The 25,729-nt window shown below is 34.4% G+C and overlaps 1 protein-coding gene across 1 annotated transcript in view; it reads left to right on the plus strand.

Annotated features, from left to right (window-relative positions):
- The window catches only part of RYR2 (ryanodine receptor 2), a 381,210-nt gene that overhangs the window by 292,002 nt on the left and 63,479 nt on the right, over positions 1-25,729 (plus strand). Inside the window, exons 61-73 of the mRNA XM_041413766.1 lie at positions 161-282; positions 3,255-3,304; positions 7,012-7,072; positions 8,765-9,003; positions 11,186-11,267; positions 13,314-13,444; positions 15,179-15,499; positions 16,862-17,102; positions 17,512-17,599; positions 18,654-18,746; positions 19,114-19,284; positions 20,253-20,312; positions 24,417-24,551. Of these exons, the coding sequence (XP_041269700.1) occupies positions 161-282; positions 3,255-3,304; positions 7,012-7,072; positions 8,765-9,003; positions 11,186-11,267; positions 13,314-13,444; positions 15,179-15,499; positions 16,862-17,102; positions 17,512-17,599; positions 18,654-18,746; positions 19,114-19,284; positions 20,253-20,312; positions 24,417-24,551 (1,794 nt within the window). The remainder of the gene's footprint in view (positions 1-160; positions 283-3,254; positions 3,305-7,011; positions 7,073-8,764; positions 9,004-11,185; positions 11,268-13,313; positions 13,445-15,178; positions 15,500-16,861; positions 17,103-17,511; positions 17,600-18,653; positions 18,747-19,113; positions 19,285-20,252; positions 20,313-24,416; positions 24,552-25,729) is intronic.

The following is a 25,729-nucleotide window of genomic DNA, read 5'->3' on the forward strand; positions in this document are numbered from 1 at the left end:
TAAATTCAGAGGAATGACTATTAAAGAAAAAATCCAAACAGAAGATTGAAGACAGAAAACCTGTTTGAAATCTCCTGTCTTTAGTTGTGACCTACAAAGTATAATAGGGAACATAGTAAAGAAGGTTTTGAGATAACCACTCTTTCTGATATAATTTCAGGTTGTGCTCCCTTTGATTGATCAGTATTTTAAAAATCATCGCCTGTATTTCTTATCTTCAGCGAGTAGGCCTCTCAGCAGTGGAGGCCATGCCTCTAATAAAGAGAAAGAAATGGTGACAAGGTAAAGCTTAAAATAATATTAATGTCTATGCATATGTGTGTTGGTCTTTAAAGAGCAGCAGTTGATTGTGGGCAAGTGAGAAGTGGGAAGCACAGAGATAATTTTATGTACACACAAATTAAACATTTTTCACTTTATTTTCCCATTAGGAAAATTCATTGTATAAAATGGAGAGGAGTACAGAGTTATTATATGCTGTTTAAAAGGTGATGATTTTAGCATGCAGGGAACTTCAATTTATCCTTATATCCAACAGTGAAACACTTGCACAGTCTGTGGCACAGGCTATACAATTATATATCAGTTTTCACTGTTAAAAATAGATATATACTGAAATCATTATTCGTGCAAAATTTTGTTAGATTTATAAGCCAAACTTATTTGTAGCCGAGTTTCAATAAGTATCATTACTAATGTCCATCATAAAAATAAGGGAGTTGCATTCTTTCTGCTCTATAGTTTTATAAATAGTAATGAGTAGCACTGTCACAGAAATACTAGATACTTTCTCTGAAGTTACTCTTTTTTTTAAGACCATCTCTCTAAGAAGTTCTAATTTAATTTCACTTCTGATTGAATTAAAACCCACATTTCCCATTTAGTAAGGTGGATTACAAACTTCACACGGGATCTCTTGAGTACCTGTAATATGGGCATGTATGATGGTTGCCTTGGCTGTTCTTGGGCATGAACCTTGCAATATTGAATTGCTGCATTTTGAGGCTGACAGCCAGTTGGTGGTCATTCAGACATGCAGGGTTTGCAGGATTGTGTGAATGCTGAGTGAAGTTTTTATCACAATATTAAGCTCAAGTTGGTAATGGCTGTATTGACTTTGCGTCATCTCATGGACTAATCTGAACTGGCAGCTTATCTGAATGCTGTTCTTCAAGGGATTTAAAAACTGTATGAAAATGCATGGATATAAATAATTTTTCAGTCTTATGAGCTGCTAATTTTCTGTCTGTAATGTCCTGGATAAAAGTATTTTTACAATTAAGTCATGCCAATAACCTCCCTACTTCTGGAATATGTCAGCTGTATCAGCATACCTGCTGCACAGAGATTCAGGATTTATGCACATATGCTCTATAGCTGTGTGAGATTCTAGAATTTATAGGCCTGAAAAAAAGTCAGAGCTGCTGCCATACTTGATTTGGTTGTGTACCATCCAGATGTGTCAGCCAAGGAGAAGAAAATAGATGCAGGGGAATCTTGGATGAGTAATAGCTAATTCTATTGAGTGCACCTCCTACACAGAATTTGTTTTAAGCTAAGGGCAGTTCCTGGCTGCTTTCCTTCTCCAGTGAAGATAAACTTGCATTCATTAAGCTGTGGAAGAGTATAATTTTGCATATTGATAATGCAATGCAAGTCTTAGCAACCATTCCATATTCAGAAAATACAGTAAATCCCGATCCATTTTGCTGACAAATATGGATCAGGCTTCTTCCTGAAATGTGGTGGCATTATATGCTGTTGTGTTTGTAACCAACCTCTTCATGATTGGGTTTTTCGAATTTCTCATCCAGTCGATCATGTTACAAGTTCTTGAACTACTGTAGTTGTATGAAATTGGTTCTGAATAACAGTCTTTTGGTATTTGAAATTTATTTATTTATTTGACCTCAGCTAAAGATGCTGTAGGTAATAGCTTCAGTCTCACTTTGTGAAAGTATAGCATCTGCTGAATGGTACAGTCAGTTGAGTAACATTTGTCTGTCAGAGCATAAGATAGAGTGGTGAGCTATTTTTGTCTTTTCCAGAATGGACACAAAATCTATATGATGCTAACATGCTTCTCTACATCTTTTCTGTTGGACATGGTAATCCAAGATTCTCATAAAAGAATATATCGTCTATGTCTGCATCATGGAATAGAAAGTGAACCGAGATCCCCAAACACACACCAAGCAGGCTCATTTCTAAAACAGAGCAGTTGCTGTTGCTAGAGTGGATCACTGTGCATTGGCTAATTAGCCTGATTCAATTCCACATTAACCTGGCTGTTGTGATTCTGGACATAAAGGTTTCCATTTGACACTGTGCTCTTGTCTGTCAATGGAAAAACATGTTCAGATCTCATCCATAGGCTGTGCAGACATGCTTATTGTATCTTTTGCTTTTAAATCAGAGGCTAATAAATATCCAGTGTGCCTATTAATTAAGTAGCTTAATAAAATGACATGATATTGTTCATGTCATTTATAGCAGATGAAGGGGATTGCAGCATAAAATAATCCCACATAAATGGATGTTCATGGTGAAAATTCTCACACCAAACCAGATCTTGAAGACTGATATAATTCCAACTTAATCTGGAGCCCAGGTCAATTTGGGTAGGGTGGTTTGCTCCCGCTTCTATGAATTAACACTAAATTTCACTCTTCTTTTTTCTCAATGGAGTGCTGTTTGTCAGCACAGGAAGTACTTCAAATGTGTGAAACAAAATCATTGTTTAAAACCATGTAAGAGGTGATATTTAAAACAAAACTTATTTGAAGGTAAATTCTTGCTGTGTTCAAGTTTACAAGATCCTAATTGAACTAGTTAAACATTTGCCATCACACACCTCACTTAATTTGATCCCGTTGCCGTGTGTTTTCAAATTGTTAGTGGTATCTTGTGTAGCACAATGACCACATTTTACTTTTTAAAGCTTTGATGGTTATTTCCTTGTGGGTTGTTGTATAGAACGCTTTTATATTAATTAGCTTTGCTTTTAATTTTTTGGTTTTTTTTTAATTATAATATGTGCTTATTTAACCATGTTTGTTAAAGATATGCACTTGAAAATTCTTTCTTTAGTATTCTGTCCCACATTCTGCTCAGACAATTGATTCTTTCTGCGTGACATCATGTTGCTTTTCCTGCTCATATATCAGCTGTTATTTTTTCTTTCTTTCCCCCTCTCCCGCCCTTATTTTTTATCTTTTCCCTTCTCTTCTCTTTTATTTTTCTTTTGTCTTCAGCCTGTTCTGCAAACTTGGAGTTCTTGTCAGGCATAGGATTTCACTGTTTGGTAAGGAGACCCTTGAAAAATACTAGCATGGCCATCACTTGGTTTTCTTTGCCATTTTTGCATTGTGTTAAGTGCTGCTTTGTTGCATGCTGCATGGCTGAAATGCATGGTCTACACAGACCACCAATTGTTTAGACTGGTAGTTCAAAGACTTTTTTAGGTGGAATAAAAAGCTTTTGTAGTTTTCAGTTTGTGGGGGCAATTTGGGCTTTTTAGTTTTCTGTGTGTCTTAACTAATATTTGGGTTTCATTATCATATAAAAGAATTTTGATGAGTAAATTAAAATTAATGATTTGTAATGTTATTCTGAATAATTTGGGAAAAACAATTGACAATCAGAACTGCACATTTGTATTGGAAAGTCATTAAGGAAAATTAGAACTGGGCTGAAGTGCTTAGTTATGTTCTGTGGAATTCTTGAATATTCCCAGGTGTGCTTGACTCCACATACGCATGTGTACTCTCTTTCTGGTATTATGTGACCTTGACAGGAGCTTGGTGTTTATCTTATGCCATGTGAAAAATCACTAAATTGAAGTAAATTTGAAGTCTGTATCAAGTGTATACGTGATATGCAATGTGTGGCACAGTCATTTTCTTTGCAATTTTCTCTTATGCCGTGGTGCTAGGAGAGCTGGAATAGTACATTCTATGCATACATGGCTTCTGTGATGGATGCAGTGCAAACTTCAGCATCCGTGAACATACGTAATTGGGTAATTATCTAGTGAATTAGAATTTCATTATGATAACATGCACCTAACTCAATTCCTGCATATTTAATTCAGTTTTAAGGGAAGGAACTCGCTGCAGCTGTGTGGTGTTTAAAAATTTTACAGATCGTTATGAAAACCATTAAACTAAAAGAAAAGATCGGAAGGTTTTTTGGCATAATTGCTTTTAAATATTTTGGGAAGAGCTGAGTGGATTTGCCTATAAAACCAAAAGATCGTAGGAGGAATGGAGTTATTTCTGCAGGTGTGCGGCATTGTTGCAGCTTTTTCTGGAGGGTGGAATATGTCACAAACCTACACATAAGCTCTGGTTTATACCCTAGGTTGTTTCTTCAAAGAATGAACTAGCTCAGGTATACTATTAAAATTTTGGAAAGCTTTTTTGTTATTTGTGCATTTGGTTTTCAGAATTTTTTTTTTTCTGAAATGAGTCATGGTTGAAACTAAAAACCTAAGTCATTATAACTTTCTTCAGTACTAAAGAAAAGATCTTTTCTATTCCACTTCTCAGCTTGCTTATTTCCTGTTGTTTGGCTGGGTTTAAGTGCTAGGGGATAAGTCAGATAGGGTCAGCTGATTATTTGTGATAGCTACAGTTTGTTTTTTTAACTCTTTTCCTAGGTGGCAGTAACTAACAGATTACAAAATCTTTATGCCAACACAGTAGTTTTGGCATGAATTGTGACAAGGTCATTGTGAGACTATGGAGCAGGATTGGGTTGTTTACTGTGGACTTAAGAACTCAAGTCAAAGTCACCTTATAGCTTGCCTTCCCCTGCAAGTGAATTGCATGATGTGAGAAAATCTGATTAAGAGAGTTGCACTTATTCCAGCAAAGACAAAGACTGTGCAGAAGAGGAGAAAGTGCTCATAACTGAGCACACCTGGGGCCTAGAAAGTTATTTGTGCATTTTGAAGGCATCTTCTGTGAGCAAGTGTTGCTCAATAGTAACTTCTATGGATAGTGTGGAGTTTGCTATAATGAATATCAAAATTCTATATAGTTTTGCTGTATAGGTACTTTGTGTTACTGTGAATATGAATGGTACTTCTAGATATAGAGCTGCATTTCTGAAAATCATTAGTGAAAGTCATGTAGCTTAAGATGTGTATAAGAGTTTGTTAAATTGGGAAATTAAGCATGCATGTCTTACAGAGTGAACTTAAATAGTCACATTTGATATCTGAGAGTGTCATTGAGATTATGGAATTATCATTCAGCATGGAATCATTATTTCATTACAATGTGAAAGTGGATTTTGACTACAATAATTTATGGTTTGAGAGCTGTGGCTGTACATGAGGAAGATGGTATTGGTTTATTTTCATTAATATTACTGGGTAGAAATGGAAATATTTCAGTGAATAATTTTGGTTAATTGAGCATATTAATTTATATTTTCTCAAATTTAAAAGCCAAGTTTAAGTAGCTTGATTGTTTAAATTTCTAGTAAGCCATTCAATTCTGGAGCAAGTTGCTGAGAATTTGTGGCTGCCCTGTCCCTGGAAGTGTTCAGGCTGGGTTGGATGGGGTTTTGAGCAAGCCTTGTCTAGTTGAAGGTGGCCCTGCCCACAGCAGGAAGTTGGACCTAGATGATCTTTAAGGTCCCTTCCAACCCGTTCTGTGATGGTCTGATGCACAGTCTGGTGTACTTTGAGTACTTCCCTCCATACCTGCTGTCATTAGCACAGTCCTGCACACTCTTCATCAGCACGGGCATTCCTATCACCAGAGCATCAAAATAATAAGGAAAAAAGTTTGATCTGACAAAAAACCTTAATCTTTTGGGGTGGTAATTTTGGTAGGACTTTTTAGGTTGCCTCAGCTTTCTTATCTGCTTGCTGTACCATTGCATGAACACATGTGCCAGTGAAAAAAAGGTGAGGCTGCCTGGCTGAAGCAGCTGTGGAAGTTGTGGTCCCAGTTTTTTAATCTGCTGTGGATAAACACCACATCAGTATTTCCTAATTTTGGTAGCATAGAGCAGCTTTCTCAGTGTTGCAACAAACCTCCCACACCTTCCTTGCACTTTATATTTTAAAACCTCTAGTTCACTGAAGCAATTATTAATTCTACTTGAATGTTTGCTTGTATTTTTAAGAAATAACCACCAGTGAGAAAATCCAGTATGCTGTAGCACTGTATGCAGATAGAAGTATTTTCAGAAATATTTCTTAAACATTTTATTTGTTTCTATTTTTTTTTAATCAAGAAAATTTAAAGAAAAGCAAGAAAAGGCAGTTTTATTTTTGCATAATTTCATTTTAAAAACAAATTTAAAAATAGGCTAGTGTTCAGATTTGTATTGTGTACATCTGTTCTGGATTTAAAAAGTTGTCTTAGAGGAAAGAGGCTTGTACATGACAGCATTTTGGGATGTACATATGTATAGAAGGCTTCTTGTATGTAAGTCCTTTTTTTACAATGGGAAAAAATAATTACAGAATATGTGTATTATGTCAGGGACTGTTATTTATGTGGACCCAATTAAGCTATGAATAACTGCAGACTATAGAGTACACCAGGGAATTAACTTTTTTTAATGACATTTTTTATAAGTGTTCTCTTCCTGCGATAGCAACTTTGGAAAGTCAACAGCTTTTATGTAACTGAGGGGGGGGGAAGATAAATAATCAGATAAACTTGAATTAATTGAAGCAAAACTTAGAGAAATCAAATAGAAACCAGAAAATACACTGCAGCTGTAATTAACCCCACATTTAAGTGCTTCCATCTTGACTGCCTCAGCTATTTTATGAGAGATGCTTTCCTGCCTCTAGTTACTGCATTTGTGTGAACAAGGCTAAGACAAAAAACTGCATGTTCTTTAACATGAAAATATGCAGAAGTTCAGTTATGCTTCTGCTATGTCATTTATTCTTTCATTAAACCAGGGGTACAGTTAGCAGTGTGTCAATAAGCTATACACTATGCTCAGCTTAATTGGTGAATAATTTTCCTCCCTCTCTAGGAAACGATGCAACATCAATAGTCAACTGTCTTCACATATTGGGACAGACCTTGGATGCAAGGTAACACTGATTATATTTTCTAAAGTACAAGGAAAATCACTGAAGAAAGTAATGTGCAGTTACCTTTGGGCTACCTGTGTAAGACAACAGAATTTTAACACCTGAGAAGTTACAGTACTGAAAAGAATTCCCATTGCAAAACAGGTCAATTACTGGGATTTGACAGGACAGTATTTGTAGGTTACACTTTAAATTTCATTATGGATCAGTGGTGTCCAGAAACTTCTGACTGTTCGTTTATGTGGTTTTAATCATGTGACTTTCTCAACACCAAAATAAGATTAGAAATATTTTATTATTTTCCTTACACTGTTTAATTAAAAATTCAGGAGTTAAATGCACAGTAAATCTGTCTCATAGAGTGTCTTCTTTGCAAAATTAATTCAGGTTCTAATTAGAAAATAAAACAGACCCTTTGCCTAGAATTCAGTGCTACTTTTATGTGAAATTGGGCTGCTTGAGCTATTATTGTGAGATTTATGTATGGGACATCATTGATATATTGGAGAGTAATGTGTTGTTTTCCATTTGCTGTAAAGTCAGCCATCTCTGCTGAGAGTTGATTTTTAGATTTTTGCATTTTTAAACAAAGTATGATGGCTTAAACTGCCTCCATGCAAATTTTAAGGTAAATATTTTTACTTTGCATTAAGTCTCAAAACAATTGTTCCTGTTATGTGCATATAGTTCTCTTTCTCAGTATCTTTGCAGTTGCTTTTATGGACAAGTTTTATATTCCATTTGCTAGGGGGTAGAGTCATGATCATGGCCATTAATATGGCTCAGATGTTGCATGGTATGCCTTTACTTTGCAATATCTTGGTTTTTTTGTCATAAATTGTCTGTGGTCCATGCAATGGCATAGAATACAGACACAAATGAAAGTCATTAATTCAGCTCTTGGTAGAGATGTGAAAATAGCTCCAGATGAAGATAAAGGAATTAATGCAAGTAACATGGAAGTTTAAAGATACTGTTCTTGAAACAGTATATATCCACTCTTTAAAATAAACAATCAGCCTAAAAGAACTGGACCGATACTGAATTTACAAAATAGCACCACCTCAATTTATTTCACACGTGCCTAAACGGATACTTTCTTTAAACAAAGAGTCTTTGTAATTGAGCTAGTTAAATCATATAAGGTAATAATTCTCCTGGATTATATCTTTACATTGTTGATTATGGTGCTATAATTACATAATAAATGCATTGATTGATTGATTTGATTTTAACAGATGTGGTTGTTTTTACTAATTCCTTTCTCATGCCATTGTTCTGGAGACAGAAATATGACTGTTGTAATTAGGAAGATTTTCTGAGTTCTAGCTTGAGACAATTTTTCTCTTTCTAGAGTACGAAATCACAGACTTAGTAATTCTTATTTTGTGTGTACTTGTACTTGTTGTGTACTTTTTTGGGTTTTTTCCTCTCTTAAGGCAAATGAATTCCTTTATAAATTTTGAAGGACCATTTGCTTGGCAGGAAAACAGATAAAGTATCTTTGTGTTCTGCAGGATACCTATGAAACTTTTTTTCAGTCAGTTATTGTGATCTGAGGAGATTTTACAATGTTAAAAGATGAAATATTTTTCTTCAGATCTCTGTTATCTATTTCATATAATCCAAGACTAAGCTTTTTTCCATGCTTGTCTAACAGAATATTTCTTTTTCATTCTTTTTGCATCACAGGACTGTGATGAAAACTGGTCTGGAATCTGTTAGGATGGCACTGAGAGCATTTTTGGACAATGCTGCTGAGGATCTGGAGAAAACAATGGAAAATCTTAAGCAAGGCCAGTTTACACACAGCAGAAACCAGCCAAAAGGAGTTACACAAATCATTAATTATACCACAGTTGCTCTCCTGCCAGTGCTATCTTCATTATTTGAGCATATTGGACAGCACCAGTTTGGGGAAGATTTGATATGTATGTATCATATTATCATTATGCATGTAGAAAGTCCATGCCATTAAAATATCTCCAGTAAGCATTACTAAACTCTCAATTTTATTAAAGAAGGACAAATCCTGTGTCATTTTGAGAAAATTTTTATTGATTTAGTCAAACATTTGCAGCAATTGACCAAAAACAGTCTCCAGGTTTTAGTGGACTCAGAATAAATATTGAAGCAGATGTGTCCATGATTACAAAGTCAGAAGGATCAATTGAGTTTATAAATTTATCATAGATTTACTGTGACTTTATTGTGTGTGAGAATTCACTTTATGTAAGTTACTTTGCCTTTACTCTGTCCATAATTATGGCTATACTACAAGAATGGTGTTGCACCATCATACATGTGCCTCAGTTTCAGTTAGAGGGGAATCTGGGTGGGTCCTTAAATTCTGAAAATTTAAGGGAAAAGGGAGAAGTGGAAGGAGCTCCTGAAGAATTCAGACACCAGCAAAGGGAATATATATGAGTGTCTGGATATTGGATTTCTCCAAAGTTTCTGATTGTAATGGATGCAGTGGTTCTTTATTTTCCCAACCCCAGAATTTTGCAGCCAAAATATTGCAGACTTTGCTGCCTGCACACAAAACTTGAATTTTATATATTTTAGGAATTCACAGAAATATCACTGTCTATATGGTACTATAGGGGAAAATCCTGCCCTGCATAACTAACTCTGTTACTCAATTATGAAAATCCATGAGAAGGACTTGGAGGAAAAGAATATTGTTACATTTTTTTCTCATTTTAGAATCTGTAAAAAGTATTATTTAAAGTAGCCTCAAAAGAAGTCTTCAAAATTTTGGACTTGTATTGATTGATTTGAAAGTAATAAGATGTAAACATCCACTTTTTTTGGTTAAACTATTTCTGTAAAATTCAAGAGACTGATGGTATCCAGGAAAAGTAATTTGTTCATCATAAACCACTTTTTCAGGCAACATGTGCATGCCTTGTATAATTTTTGGTCTCTAGTATCCTATGTTTTGGAACTTAATATTTAGCTTTAAATTCTTTATCACTTAAGTTGGTGTTCTTAATCAGCTATTCTACATACATCAGACTGGTGTAAACCACCAAATTTAGAATTCATGAACTGGGAAAGAATAGTTATTTAAAACTGGGCCTATTTATTTTGTCTAGTGGGAGACTAATTTTTCTTACACAAAACTTGTCTTTACATTTTGTTAAGAGTAAGATTTAGCTTATTTGTACAAGCCTCTTGACCTGGCGCTTGTACCTGAGAGCACTGGTTACAGAATACTCCGTGGGTGGATGATGTACAAAGGTGGGTCAATCTACCCGAGGTTACTATTACGGTGTAAAAACACTGAACTCTGAGATGCTCTCAACTCAAATCACACTACAGTAAAGGGCTGGGCCATGCAGCTTTGATACAATGTCTTGTATGCTCTCCCAGCCCATGAAATCTTACCCTGTTTTACTCACAATATTTCATCCATTGCATGTTGAGGGCTGAAATTAGCACTGTAGGAGAGACTACAAAAGATATCTATGGCAAGAATGGGAGTGTTGTCCTTGATGGTCCTTACACTGTTGTTACACTGTTACTGCAGAGTGCATTACAAAAGCATTTTTTTTCAAATAGATTTTAAGATTATTCTTACAGTTTTATGATTGAATTACTTGATAATTTTAAAACATCCTTTGGTAAAGTATTCATAAGGACTAAAGAATTCTTTATTTTTTAAAATCTTTTGTAAGTTTAAATTAAGTACATGCTATTAGCTGGTATAAGTGCCTAAATGAAAAAAAAAATATATCAACTGTGATTAAAATAATTAAATATCTGTTTAACAGGATTGCCTTTGCTTTGCACAGTGGTATTCTATTGGTAAAGGTGTCATGTGTGAAGAGTTGGTATGCCATTAATTTTACAAAAATTAATGCACTAGTGGAATAGGTTTACTATTTTAGCTATTAACATGATATTTATATAAATGGAAATTTTGAGTAAAAAGTATAGCACTTGGACATCTAAAGACTTTGTATTTAGTGGATGGTTTCTGTGGGTTGCCTTTGGTAGCTTAATATATTTAATTCTGTTATTGTCTAAAGTAATTTATTTTAATTCTTTGGGAACGTATTGCAAAGAAAAATCTCTTTGTGAATTTAGTTTTCTTCTTCTCTTTAGTGGAAGATGTTCAGGTCTCTTGTTACAGAATATTGGCCAGTTTATATGCTCTGGGAACCAGCAAGAGTATCTATGTAGAGAGGTAAGAGGGAAAATAGTTTATCTGTTTTTAATATTTGCATTTATATTTAGCATAATGAATTTTCAGTTCAGAAATTAATATAGGAGAGTATTATTGGAAAGATATCTTGAGAGAAAATACAGGTGTGCTCAGATGTGATGTGGATTGCAGGTGCAATTACTATAATATGCTTGAAATATTGCATTATATGTTTGTCAAAATACTTTTCTTAATTAAAATAAAAAATTAAAGAAATTAATTTCTGATTTTATAATGAGCAGCACATGATTTGAGGGTTAATTGTAAAATTATGTCATTCAGCTCAGTAATTGTTATATTCTTCCTTCTATAATGTTTAATTGTGATATATATTTCTTTCTCATTGCCCTAAATTTAATTTTATTTGTCACTTGTCCAACACTATTTCTTTTCTAGCTGTTACCCAGGTAAATGAGGCATTGAAATTGCTGTTTTGTACATCTCTGTACCTGCTAACTCCCCTCCAAGTTACATTTGGCCTGTCTAAGCCATGTTTGGTCATAAAATAGAGATGCCTAGAAAAAATCAGTTTTTAAAACTGAAGAGTTGCACTGTAGTGACTAACTGTTCTGAAGGCAGGCTAAACAGAATGCATTCATTTCAGGTATTGGCAGCAATAGTCTAGGAAGTTCACTGTCTAGAAGTGACACTCTTGAGCAGATCAGCCTGTGTATAACTCCAGAGCAGCCCCATGACATACCCTTGCTGACTTGGTGGTAGTATCATAGGCAATAGTATGAAAAATCGTTGGGACCAAAATTTAAGTAAAAAAAACCCAAATCTGTGGAAAATCAGGTCTCCTTGATTTCATGAAGGACATAAAATTAATTTATTTTGCTGTTTGGCAAATAAAGGATATGGGATTTCTTTTGAAGACAAAATATATTAGTGTAACCGATAGTTTTTGTGTATGATTGTCTGCCACCAAAATCAAAAAGCACATGCTCTTCTCAAGTGTGTGTGATGGATGTATGTTTTGTTTATGAAGACTTAATGAAAAGGGGGAAAAAAGGAAGAAGGAGGAAGCAGTATGAATAATAATGGAAATGAAGTTAGATTTAACAAAATGAAGCTTAATGAGTTAGATCTAGAGAAAATAAAATCTCCAAGACTGAGATAAACTATAGACCGAGGATGAACCTTGTTAAATCACAAGATCAGTTTTGAGGTATTTTTTTTCCTTTTAATTTGAAAGTTTATGGTTCTCCTGAGTTCAAATTCACTTCAATTTCTCTCACATGTGTGATGTGGTCTCAGCTAGGGATTTCTCACCTTTCTAAATTCTGCTGTGATCAACTCAATTGAAAATTAGAAAGACTAGTGTAGCTGTCCTGTGAAGAACCCAAGTAAAGTGAAAGGGCATCACTTACTTCTTCCTAGAAACAGGCTTTTTAAAATTTTAACACACAAAGAATTTTGATTATCAAATAAATGTCATATATTTGAAGATATTAAAGCAATGGCTTTGTGAGAAAATTTCAGAGTTCTTGATCATTAGAAACAATTTTCCACTAACTGAAGAACTTGACTTTCATACTAGACTAAGCATAAAAGTGATTATCATTATTTCTCGGAAAAATGAAATATCACTTAGATGAAATGATAGTTGATTTTGTTCTCTTGTTGTATCCAGTAGCTTTTTCTTAATAGTAGGTATTATACAGTCAGTAAAGCTGAGAGGGAAGTAATAGAACAGAAGGCATTTTTATAATTACTTTGGTTTCCCCTGCATGTTTTTCATTTTTTGTAAGCTGTGTAGGCCACCTTTGACATTTTATGTCTTTACGTATCATTGCTATATATTAGCAGAGGGTTGCTAGACTTTGTTTTCTATTACATGTTCTTGTGTTGATGATCCCAGTAATGCCGTAGTTTCTCTTTGAAATGCATCGATCTCAGAACACAACTCCCAGGTGTGATCAGTCAGTACTTACCACCTGAATCCACTGGTGCTCCCTTCCAACCTAACCCATTCTGTGGCTCTGTGATCAAAGATGTGTGTCATTAATGGTCTTTGTTAATTCACAGGCAACGATCAGCACTAGGAGAGTGCTTGGCTGCTTTCTCAGGGGCCTTTCCAGTGGCTTTTTTGGAAACTCATTTGAACAAACATAATATCTACTCAATCTACAATACCAAGAATGCGAGAGATAGAGCAGGTATTTCCAGAAACTGACATCATGATTCTGAAAACATGATTTCACTATAAATGCTGCTTGCCTTAAGATGTGTGATTTTGCATACATTTTATAGTGCAACAATTTTTTTGCAATTTCATGGATGAATTTATTTTCTAAATCCTTCTTTCTAAATCAATTTTCTGATCAATTCATTTTCTAAATCTGATAAAACTGATCATTATATGTTCCTAATGTTACTGGTATGTTAATTTTGAGATACTGTTCTCAAAATACCACTTTGGAATTGAATCAATGAAGAGACTGCACATTTTTAGTACCTCAGATATTCTATATTTGATCATAAAATTAAGCATTCTTGTCAGTAGCTTTGGTTCCTCAGTTTGCATAAACAGTTATGGGTCCCTAAAACATACATGCTTCAACCTGAAGGAAAATAGCTTTGCTGTATTAATTACATATTATGTCCTTATAAAGTAAAAAAATTGCAGAGTAGTATGTAGATTGGTTGTAATTTTGTTTGACATAAAAGGCAGTACAGATGCTTTACAGTGACATTATGTATGTTTACTTTACATATATCTTTTTATTCCATTCTTGATGTTTTTTGTGCTGCAACGTGGTTGTTGAATAAGATCACATGCACAAACTGTTCCTGCAATAAATAGAAGTTGCAGTAGAACTTCACAAGTTCTGTATATATGCTGTCTGGATCATATTACAGATGCACAAAGATAACAGCATATGTTCATGTAAGATGCCACTTTATTATGCCAATAATTTTATAACTTCACCTTTATTTTTTAAAAAAGGGATCATAACAGATTTTTTCTCCAAGGAGCTGTAGTACGCAAACTTGAAAATATCAACAATTATGCATACTTACCATATACATATACAATCCACTCTATTGTCATGATTTTTAACAGAAAATGTAATGTTTTTTCCAAAATTGCATAATCTTTAAGGAGACTGTGTAATGTCTGTGTAAAATATATTTGCTCTAAATAGGAGAAGATACTGCTTGGCAAAAAAGACAACAAGGAGTTGTGGAATGCTGGTAGAAACATTTGTATTCACAAATTGCAGGCTAAATTTTTGCTCTATAGATACCTGTGTATGTCATGGTATGTGTCTGTTTGTATGTTAAACATTCAGGAGCTACAGATTGCACTTGCAGAGATTTTTTTTTTTAGATGAAAGAAACTACCTCAAAAATCAAGGCAACTGCAGTGCCTTTTCGGAGGAAGGAACTAAAAATTCAAATGCATTCAAAAGTAAACTTTTACAATCACATATTCACCTCTAGAATCAGTTTCTCAAATCTGCTCAATTTGTTAGGACAGGCAATGGTTTCTCTTTGTTCTATTAGAATTCCAGGTCTCATCTGATGTATTGTTGAGAGATATTTCATTGTATCCGTTTGTTGTCTCAATTGCAAAACTTACACTGGAGTGGATTTTGAAATGTAAGGTTTATTTTGTATATAGAAAAGTGCATCTGATTTCTCTGAATTCATTCCACAATATTTACATTGTTGAAGCTTTCATATAGAAATTTTAATTACAGAACTGTTCATATAAACAATTTACTGCTCAACAGTATGAAAGTATGTGTTTTTTATTGTTGTGTTGGGTATGTTTTCTTTGGATCACAAGGGTGAAAATGTAAACAGAAAACAGAAGTTGTATTAAATAGCAGCTGAAAAGCTGTTTTCCTTTTGTGACCTAGTTTATTGATTTTTTTTTTCAACAGTTCTCAATTTGCCAACTAGTGTAGAAGAGGTTTGCCCAAACATTCCTTCCTTGATGAAGCTGATGGAAGAAATAGTGGAACTGGCAGAATCCGGTATTCGTTACACACAAATGCCACATATCATGGAAGTCATACTGCCTATGCTGTGCAGTTACATGTCTCACTGGTGGGAGCATGGGCCAGAGAACAATCCTGACAAGGCTGAAATGTGTTGCACAGCCTTGACATCAGAGCACATGAACACTCTGTTGGGTAACATATTGAAAATCATCTATAATAACCTTGGTATTGATGAAGGAGCCTGGATGAAGAGATTAGCAGGTAAGATGTGAAAATAAATTAATTATCAAGCAAATGTGTGTGTATATTCAGAATGTACATACACACACAGAGACTCTGAACCACTCTGTATTTACCCTGTTAAAGCTGGAATAGGAGAACACCCATATTTTTACATTTTTAAACAATACAGATCTGGATGAACCAGAAATACCAAGTATAAAGAAAAAGCAGTGTAAGTGTATGTTTTAATCTCTCTATAAGTAGTATAAGAAGTACATTAGAATATTTCTTTTCCCATAGTATATACACATGTGCCTTTTGCAGTATCTTACATTCAAGGACTATAGTAATTTACTCCCATTTTCATTATACAGCAAATTTTCATTTGGAGGCATTATACAGTTCCTTGCTATTCTGTATGAGTGCTGGATCCTTAAAACCTCGGTGTGAAGGTGTATAACATATTCATTACAATGAAATGTTGAAATTCTCATGTCATTTTAGTAATAGTTATGTTGACTTCATCTCGTGAACAACTTGAAAATCATTTAAAAACACTTTAATTCTCAGTGTTACAATCTCTGAGGAAAAGTCACTTCAGTGGTGTGAATTCAATTTTTCAATTAGACTTTCTTATGACTTTTCAGTATTTACTGTAGTAGTAATTTAATTCGTGGTAGCATTCAGAATTCCTAGTGTTTTGAGAGTTGGTAATGTAATGCACTCTAAGAATAGGCAGCAACTGCCTAAAATTCTGTGTAATTTAATCAGTGTATTACAAATGGTTTGGTACCAATGGGCCCAGTTCAAGTGCTAATTTACATAACTGTTCTTATTAGTAGATTTTCAAAAAGCTTGTGCTGACAAGTCTGAAATGAATCAGTTGAATCACTCCCATTTGTATCTACATACAAGGTTTCTTACTGTGCTGAAGAAATACAGGCAAAATGTTTCCATAGGTTTTCAAATAACTAGAGCACGCTTTCCAGCTCCTCTTCGCTCAAGCAAGGTTCAAAGCAGGAGCCAGCAGCTGAGACAACTTGTGCATTTACTATGTAGCTATATGTGTATCCATCCATACCATTACACAGCTTTGGCATTGCTCAATAAAACTATGCAGACAAATACCATGCTGACAGAATTCCAGTAAAGAAGTGTTTCAGCTTTTATGATCTTGCAACCTTAGTCTGTGAAGTTGCAATTTCTGCCCTCAGACAAAGTGAATTGATTTTGTGAAATCCTGACCACATTTAATTCTTGGCAAAACTTCTGCTGATTTCAATGGGGGCAGGATTTGGCTCTGTAGCCTAGAAGTAAGATTCAAGAAAGTGGGAAAAGGTAAAAGATTTTAGTTATATTTTGTGGCCAGGTATATATTATAATATTCATTGCCTTAAATAGTGTTTTCCCAGCCCATCATAAGTAAAGCGAAGCCACAGCTCTTAAAGACACACTTCCTTCCACTGATGGATAAACTAAAGAAAAAGGCAGCAGTGGTTGTATCGGATGAAGAACATCTAAGAGCAGAAGGCAGAGGTGACATGTCGGAGGCTGAACTGCTCATCCTAGATGAGTTCACCACTTTGGCACGGGACCTCTATGCCTTCTACCCTTTGTTGATTAGATTTGTGGACTATAACAGGTATGTGGAGAGGAATAGGTCAATGAATCTCATAAAACCTTCCTTTTTATTGATACCGCCTCTTGTCCCTTGATGTGCCTAGCACTGAATTAAAGTGGCTTTTACTCAGTCTGACAATCTTGCAGTTGCTCAAGCTAATGCTTTCTGACTTTTAGGAGGAGCTGGGGTCTTTTTGAGAAGAAAGGAAAACAAAATTGCAATCCAGATCTATTGGATTAGAATTAGGATTAATATTAAAGGATTGTAAGTGTTTTGAAATAGGACATCAAAAAGCCACTGCTACCAGAAAGGATTAAAAGAATATATCATTGGTTTTGTTGACTTGTATCCTTGTAAAGTGTTGAAAAGTGATTTCAAAGCATTAAGACAATGAGGATTATCCCTTTTTCACCTTTTTACCAAATTTTAGGGCAAAATGGCTGAAAGAGCCCAATCCTGAAGCAGAAGAGTTGTTCCGCATGGTGGCTGAGGTTTTCATTTACTGGTCAAAGTCTCATGTAAGTCATTCCTTGGTAAATACTTTTTTTAATGAGGTTTCTTAATAGGTACATCAGTTATGTAGTGGTTATAATTGTAAGACACATTTAAAGACAGAAGTGAAACCACAGATGGGAAGGTATTAATGACTTACATTTCTGACACTTGTGAAATGGCAGAGAACATAAGAGAGTTGGATAGGTATTTTGTAACATAGTAATTTGATTAAAGGTATATTTCTTACAGATTCTAGTTTGTTTGTTGTCAGTTTGTTATTGGGATTTTATTAAAATATGCTAAATTCATTGCAGTTTGTGTCCTTATGTTTTTGTTCTTTTCAATTATTTTAACCCCATAGCCTTTTTGTAATCACACCTAGTAAGCACTGATACTTCCTAAGTAAAACATGATTCAGTGAATAATGGAGAATAAAGAATTAAAAATCCAAAAGAGTCAAATTACTTTAAGGCATTAGATCTTTGTATGGACTGTTGTCTATACGAAATTTCTTTATTTGCTATAGCTTCAGTTGTCTCAAGTCTGGGGAACAAGATACCTTATAACTTCAGTACTTGTGGCTGAATTTGGCTGTGAGATTTATTATAAACAACACTTCACAAAAAGTGATCATGCTGTAGGTAGATACCAGAGAACGAAATCACCTGTGTATTCATAATTGCAATTTTTATTTAAATATTTTCTCACATATCTGATATAGTGGAAGTTTATAATGGGGAAAATGAATTAATAATTTATTAGTAAGGGAAAACCTGTTTTCAATATTTTTATATTGAATTGGAGGAGGAGGGAGATTTTTAGCATGTCTTTTTCATAGATAGGGAAACATTTCCTTCTCTCTAACATGAGGAAAATCCCCAAACATATACTACCTGAGTTATGCAATGCAAATGAAGCTGAAATTTAAGGACATTGTTGATCATCTGTTAATTTTTACTGCCCTTGTCTTAACTTGTGGATTTTACAGATTTCTACTTAATTTGTACTTTCTTTTTAAGGTATGTTTAAATAGAGTACTCACATAAATGCTTCTAACTGAGATCTGTGTATTTCCAGAATTTCAAAAGGGAAGAGCAGAACTTCGTGGTACAAAATGAAATCAACAACATGTCTTTCCTTATCAGTGACACCAAATCTAAGATGTCAAAGGTAGTGTAATCATATTTTTGTCTTTGTGAAGGGAAGGAGTCAGGAAGATTCCAGAGAAGCACCTTTTATTGTTTGATTTTTTTTTTTTTGTTTGATTGTTTTGGAGAGGAGGGGATTTGCTTTTGGTTTTGTTTTTTTCTGGTGAAGAAATCTGTTGAAAACACTGGGCTGAGATGCAAAGCACAGTCATTTGAGTAACACATTGCAAAATATTGGCAATGTTAAAATGCCAGTTCCACTGGATGAGGTCGCACCTGTATAGGTAATAAGGAAATTGTCAAACCAGAGACAAGGAAAATGTTGCCAGTACAGTTCTTTTATTTAATATTGGATCTGGTTTCTTTTTCATCTTTACTTTATTCTGCAGGCAGCAGTTTCTGACCAGGAAAGGAAGAAAATGAAGCGAAAAGGTGATCGCTACTCTATGCAGACCTCTCTCATTGTAGCAGCACTGAAGAGATTGCTTCCAATAGGCCTGAACATTTGTGCTCCTGGAGACCAAGAGCTAATTGCACTGGCCAAAAATCGTTTTAGCATGGTAGGTGCTCTTTTTGCACTTCTAAAATTTAAAAATATTTACTAATCTAATTTTTTGAATGTTTCACCCTGTGTTCATTCTTACAGCATGACACAGAGAATCAAGATTATAATTCTGTTTTATAAGGGTTCAGTGGGTGATTATGGTGTATATCCACATATTTTCCTCATGGCTTAAAACATTTCAATTTGAACATACTTACAATCAGTATGGATGTATTTCAGTACATGAATAGAGATACCTTTCAGTAGTTGAACTAGTTATTTCTTTCTCTTAATTTTTAATGCAAAATAGTGTTTGTTACATTTTATGAAGCTTGAATTTAGTTGGAGTTGATCTCTAAAGTCTTTTCCAATCTGGTTGATTCTGGGACTCTCATAAAATTAAGAACTATCTGTTTCCTAGCTTCTGTGCCCAGTATCATAACTAATTCCTTTTAATCGCTCTCATGTGAATGAAAGAATTTCTGTAGGGATAGACTCTTTCAAAAGTGATTCTTTTGGGTATATACTCAAAGTGCAATAATTTGATTTTAATTTGGAATATACTCCTTTCTCAAGCTCTAATACTTTCTATACTCTAGGGGGTTGTATGACCATTGGACTGCTGAACTGAATCCTATAAAGGATCCTATGAAAGAGCTCTGCAAAAAAAGAGAATTCAAATCATAGAAGGCTCTGTTCTTTCCATTGGTTTTATTTGGTCAAATTTTCGCTATGTGTATGTTAGCAATTTGAATTCAGGCTCACATTTAGTGTGTTACTGTGAAAAGCTATGTATGATGCCTTCCAGAACTTGATCCTGCAAGCTTGATTAAGAAACGGTTTGTCTCTGAGATGTTTCTCAATCTTGCACGTTGTCAGTTTCGTTCATCATCTCATGAAGCCCAAGGTTGATATTTATATGAATCATAATGTTTCCCAATTACCTTCTATTCTTAATTTATATGATTTGTAATCTATTGGCAGAAAGACACTGAAGATGAAGTACGAGATGTCGTCCGCAGTAATCTTCACCTTCAGGGCAAGGTAGTCTATATGCAGTTTTTAAATTTGATTTTTCTTCCTTTGAATTCATTTGTTGGTGCCATATAATGACAACCTTGGTTCATTAGGATAACTTGTACTCCCTTATTCTCTTCTGTCAAGTTACTTGTTCATATTAACTGTTAAATGTTAGGTTTTTAATGGGTGTGTATGTGCAGTGTGTACAATGACATATGGCCCTTCAAATCTCTATCTCTCTCCATTCACACCATTAATACAAAATTGGAGATGGAAGGAAGTTCTATCACTGTTTAAACTGCACCTACTAGTATTTGAGATAAAGTCTGCAAAATACTCAAAGTTACTTAGTATCAACTTGAAGTATAAATGAAAAGGAAGCTGCCATTTTGACATACTCTGTAAAGTGAAAAATCTCCAATTTTCTCAGTTTGGTTCCTGCTTTTCAGCCCTGGGAAAAGAAGGTATTTTGGGAAGAAGTATAGATTTCTGTTACTGAATTTAAATTAGTGTCAGGTGAATAGCTTTAGGGGCAAATCTTGAAATGGCCAGCTTAATGAAACTGTTTTATTAATGCTTCAAATAAAGAGAAAGAAGCCAGAATATGGAAGTGTAATAAAATTATGCATCTGTCTCCAGTATTGAAGAAAGATGGAACTGTACCTATGGATGTTGCTTTACTTAGGATTGTCCTCTACCTCCTCCCCCTGTCCCATGTTTTAGTCACCTCAAGAAAAAACTAAACTATTGTTTTCTGTGCTTATTAAAAGGTCACAAAAGAGTAAACATGAGTTGAAAATTGGGTATTTTTTTTTTCCTAATCTTTATTTAAGAATCATTCTAGTTTCCACTGCAGTCAGTGCATGGCAGTAATAATCTTTTTTTGATGAGCTGGTAGTGGGATGGTTCTTCCTGAATAATACGTGAAGATTAATTTTCTCCCATCATATTTTCCATATGTCTCTGCCATGCTAACAACAAAGGTGTTTAATCCAGTAGCTTTAAATTATAGGGTTTGCGCATAGAAAAGTTTACTCTGAAAGCAAAAGATTTGGTTAAATCCTAAAACCTTGAAATACTTATCCTTATATAGCACATACTGTTATATACCGAGAAGCAGAAAACAGGCAAAATACTAGGAAGAAAGCAGTGTTTCTGAAGATCTTAAAGAGCAACAGTGCTTAACCAATGTGAATGCCATGAACATAAAACCTCTGAACATGAGGTGATTTTGTGTATAAACTTTAACAGCATTTTCCTAGTGACAGTGATAGATATTTCTGTTAATTTTCAGTATGTGTTCATTGTAATTTTGTGAACCATGCAGTTGCAAGTCTTGCCTGGGATTTCATGTTGCTGTTTAGCACTTAGCTTCCTGTTTTAACTACTTCAGTTTCTGCTTTGTTTCTTCAGTGATACATTCTGCTCTTGAGAAATTTCTGTCTGTTACTGCTTTGTTGCCTGAAAGTCATGATACATCTTAATACCTTGGTCTATGCTTTCTCTTCAGAAGCTTCCTATGCTTTGATTAAAAGTTTGCTGTTAAGCAACATATGTCTTCACTGCTTATACTATGTGAGACTAAAAGTGCTTTTAAATTTCTTGGATTGATGAAATTTCACAGTATAATTAAGATAAAAGTAATTTTATCTTAATTACCTTGATAATTAAGACAAAAGTAATTTCAGCTAATCCACAATCCACACTGTTGGGTTTTCCAGTTGTAAAGTTTTCATCAGTGACTGTAGAATTTCCTATTTTTATATGAATTCCCAGTGGAAGATAAAAATCGGAATGAGAACCACATAATACATAGATAACTAAACTGCTATTGTAGTTTGCTTTATTTTAAAGCTGTTTACATATTGCTTTAATAACTTTTAAAAGCTCTGATTTAGACCTGTATGTGACAAGTAGTTAACTGCAGACAAAATAGTGATTTATCAGTTACACATTCTAGAGTTAACACTAAATGTAAGTGTGTAGCTAGTTACTAAAAGTATAATGTCTGAAGCTAAATTCAGTAATTATGTACAAATTACTATATATATATATATATAATATAATTTATTCTGTAATTCTCTGATATCATTAGGATTCAGTCACTATACAGTCAAGTGTAGTGTTTCTTGTTACAAAAAATGATGCCATCGTGCATAGGCTACCCTTTTGTTGTCTAATTGAATTAGATAAAATGAGAATGAGGTCCAAATGGTCTTATAAATTGAAATTATTATTTTCTACTATGAATTAATATGTAACTTATTTATAGTGGTGTGTGTAAAGTGGCTTTCAAAATATAGGAAAAATACTGCTTTTTGAAAGGCTGGTTTGCTTCCAACCTTAGCAATATTCTTTCTTTTAATGGTGTTTTCTGTTAAGCACTTCTTCTCACAGACACCTAACATTCTGTTATTTATATTAGAGCTAAAATGTAATTGATCTAGATTTGTTTTCGGAGTACTACGCTGTTAGAGGATCATCCTTCTGAATCTTTAGCTATAAATGTTATGGCGTCTATTTCATGCATTTGTCTACCTTTGTCTACATTTGTCTTCACCCTGTTTCTGTCTTTCCTTTCCTTGCATGCCTGCATGCTGTTACTCAGTACCAAGCCTTTTATTTCAAGAAATTGATGATGAAACTTCCATTCATTTTGACATGGATGAAGCTCAAGTCACCAAAATCTTCTTCCAGCCTTTCTAATTCACACCTTGAAATGCCAACTACTCATACCCTTAGAAAACTACCTATACAAAAAAGCTGTACCTTGATAGAATGTGAGGAGTCCTCAGATCAAAAGACATCTCCACCTGTGATTAAAAAGTCTTTTGTGGACTATCCATTCATGATGAACCAGTCAAATGCTCACACAAAGACTGTGGATGTGACAGTTTTTAAGAAATGGAAAAGCCGAAAGGTGGAAGAAATGCCTGCAAAATGTGGCTTTCTAGGTTATAATAAGCTATTATTGAATGACTGTGTAAGTTTTTAATAATTCCTGGAACTTGAGTAAACCGTGTATCATAATATGTTTTGAGGAGGTGAATTAGCATTATTGTCCCATCTTAGGCACAAATTGAAATCTGGATCTGCAAAGAAGTTTTAGACAAGTAAGTTCTGAGTTCAAGTCCTATGGAAATCTGTAGGGTTTAGCCACCCTAGTTCTTTAGCCATCTGGGCCAGTGTGCCTTCAACAGCAACTCCAGAATCAGGAATGATCACTGGCCGCAAATGGTTGCAAAGTGTGTTGCATTAGTCTTGATTAGCAGAAGGACCGGGGAGACAAACCAAACCAAAAAGAAATCATCAGTTGTAAAACAGAGAATAACAGATTAATGAAGTAGAAAAACTGAAATGTCAAGAGAAATACTTGATAAAAACCATTTTGCTTCTTACAGTTCTTTATAATTTGTAGGCTGATAAGCAAATGCATCTGCATTTCATTTTTCCAAATTAATTTCTAATTTTTTAGCTAATGATCAGTAAAATTAGGATTTCCTAATGATTAAAAAAAAAATTTTAAATGGATGTAAATAATAGCAATACTACTAATTTCCATGACTGAAAACTAAGTAATCCCAACTAATAGAGCAACACTTTTAATGTTGTTTCATTTAATAATGGGAAAGGCAGTGTACTAAGTTATGTCTGTGTACCTCATATTCATTACTTTTCCTCAAATATTATATTCATTGCTGGTGCCAGTGCTATTTGTTGACCAATGACTTTTTGCTATTTGTATGATTATTAGTGTTTTAGTTCTGTGGGACAGGTTTCCCATAGAAACTGTGGATGCAACATCTCTGGAAGTATTCAAGGCCAAGTTGGACATGACTTTGAGAAATCTGATCTCATGGAAGGTGTTCTTGTGTATGGCAGAGGGGTTGGAAGTAGACGGCCTTAAAGTTGCCTTCCATCCCAAGACACTTTATGTTTTCTGGAAACTCTTACAAAGCATTGCACAAATTAGTCTTGTTCTCACAGAGTAATGGATACTGGATGGGTTATGTAAAGGTGTAGGTTAGCCATCTAAAGTGTTTCAGTTTACCTTTGAAGCTGTTTCTCTGCTAGTTAAATTGTTTGGAACATTTTGCCTTGGTGACATGTGAAATCTTTCTCCTGCAGCTTGAGGATCCCGCCATTAGATGGCAGATGGCACTTTACAAAGATTTGCCAAACAGGACTGAAGATTCCTCAGATCCAGAGAAGACTGTGGAAAGGGTCCTTGATATAGCTAATGTGCTGTTTCACCTGGAACAGGTTAGACACGTTTTACCAATTTCATGGCTTCTTAATCTAAAAAAAAGTATTCACCCTTTCATTTGTATTTTCACCTGCTGTATTTAATGTTATAATCTTTTTTCTTTCTTTTGATAGCTACTGTTTACATGCTTAATCCTCTGTTTTGTAGTCCAATATCATGGTCATATCTATCTTGCAGTGTATTTACAGCAGCTCCAACAATTTGTTTGGCCAATATGGAAAACTCATATATTCCTTGCTGCATTCGAGAAACAGCAGAAGCAGGTTGGAGGGATAATTTTTTTCTGAAAAAGTTCTGTCAGAAACTTTAAGTTGCTTCAGAATCTGGCAGAAACTCTATTGTATTATTTAATGTTTTTTTGCATTAATATATGAGCTTCCCATGTGGCCTGAACCACAGTAACTTTTATTTAAGCAATTCTGTTTTTTGTTTTATGTCCTTTACATATAGTTTAAAATATGGAATTAAAAAATCTCCTATATGGATACATCTTTTAGGTCAAAGACTAGTTGATAAGTTATTTTGAATTGTTACCTATTATGCACTTTAGATTTATTATGTTTTTTCCTTTATAAAATGTAGCGAAAAAACAGGACATTAACTTGGAAGGTGTTCCTAATGGCAGAAACGAGCATAGCTGGTTGCACACCGTTGGCTATAAACTATCTTCATATAAATTTTACTTCTTTTTTTTCCTTTTCAAAGAACATTTGAAAATTCAAGGTTCTCTTGCATTCACATTAGATTAGTTGGTTTCACTCAGAAAGTTTTCAGATCCAATGTCAGGAATTTTCCTTACTGTCAGGATGTCACTGGTTCAGTCAGTAGGAGTCTGAGAGATATGTGAACGTGCTCGTATACACACTCTGCAGAAGGTGTGTTGATGTGAATATCTGTGTCCTGTCTGTTGCATCACACAACTCTTCTTCATATAGTTTGCCGGCCTTGATATGGATTTGCTGCAAGTTCAACAGCCTTACACAGTTTGGTAGAAGAGAATGAGGAGGAGTCACTAATGCTTTATCAAAGTTGACTGAGATGATCCAGCAGTAGTACAGAACAGGATGGATTCCCATTGTCTTATCAGATCAACATTTAAGATCAGTATTTCTGATCAGACTTAAACAATTTGTTGACGAGTTTTTGAGTTTTCTGCCCTTTTTTTTTTTTTTTT

This window comes from Onychostruthus taczanowskii, unplaced genomic scaffold (assembly GCF_017590055.1).
Source record: "Onychostruthus taczanowskii isolate IOZ18803 unplaced genomic scaffold, ASM1759005v1 scaffold104, whole genome shotgun sequence".
In the NCBI taxonomy this organism is placed as follows: Eukaryota; Metazoa; Chordata; class Aves; order Passeriformes; family Passeridae; genus Onychostruthus; species Onychostruthus taczanowskii.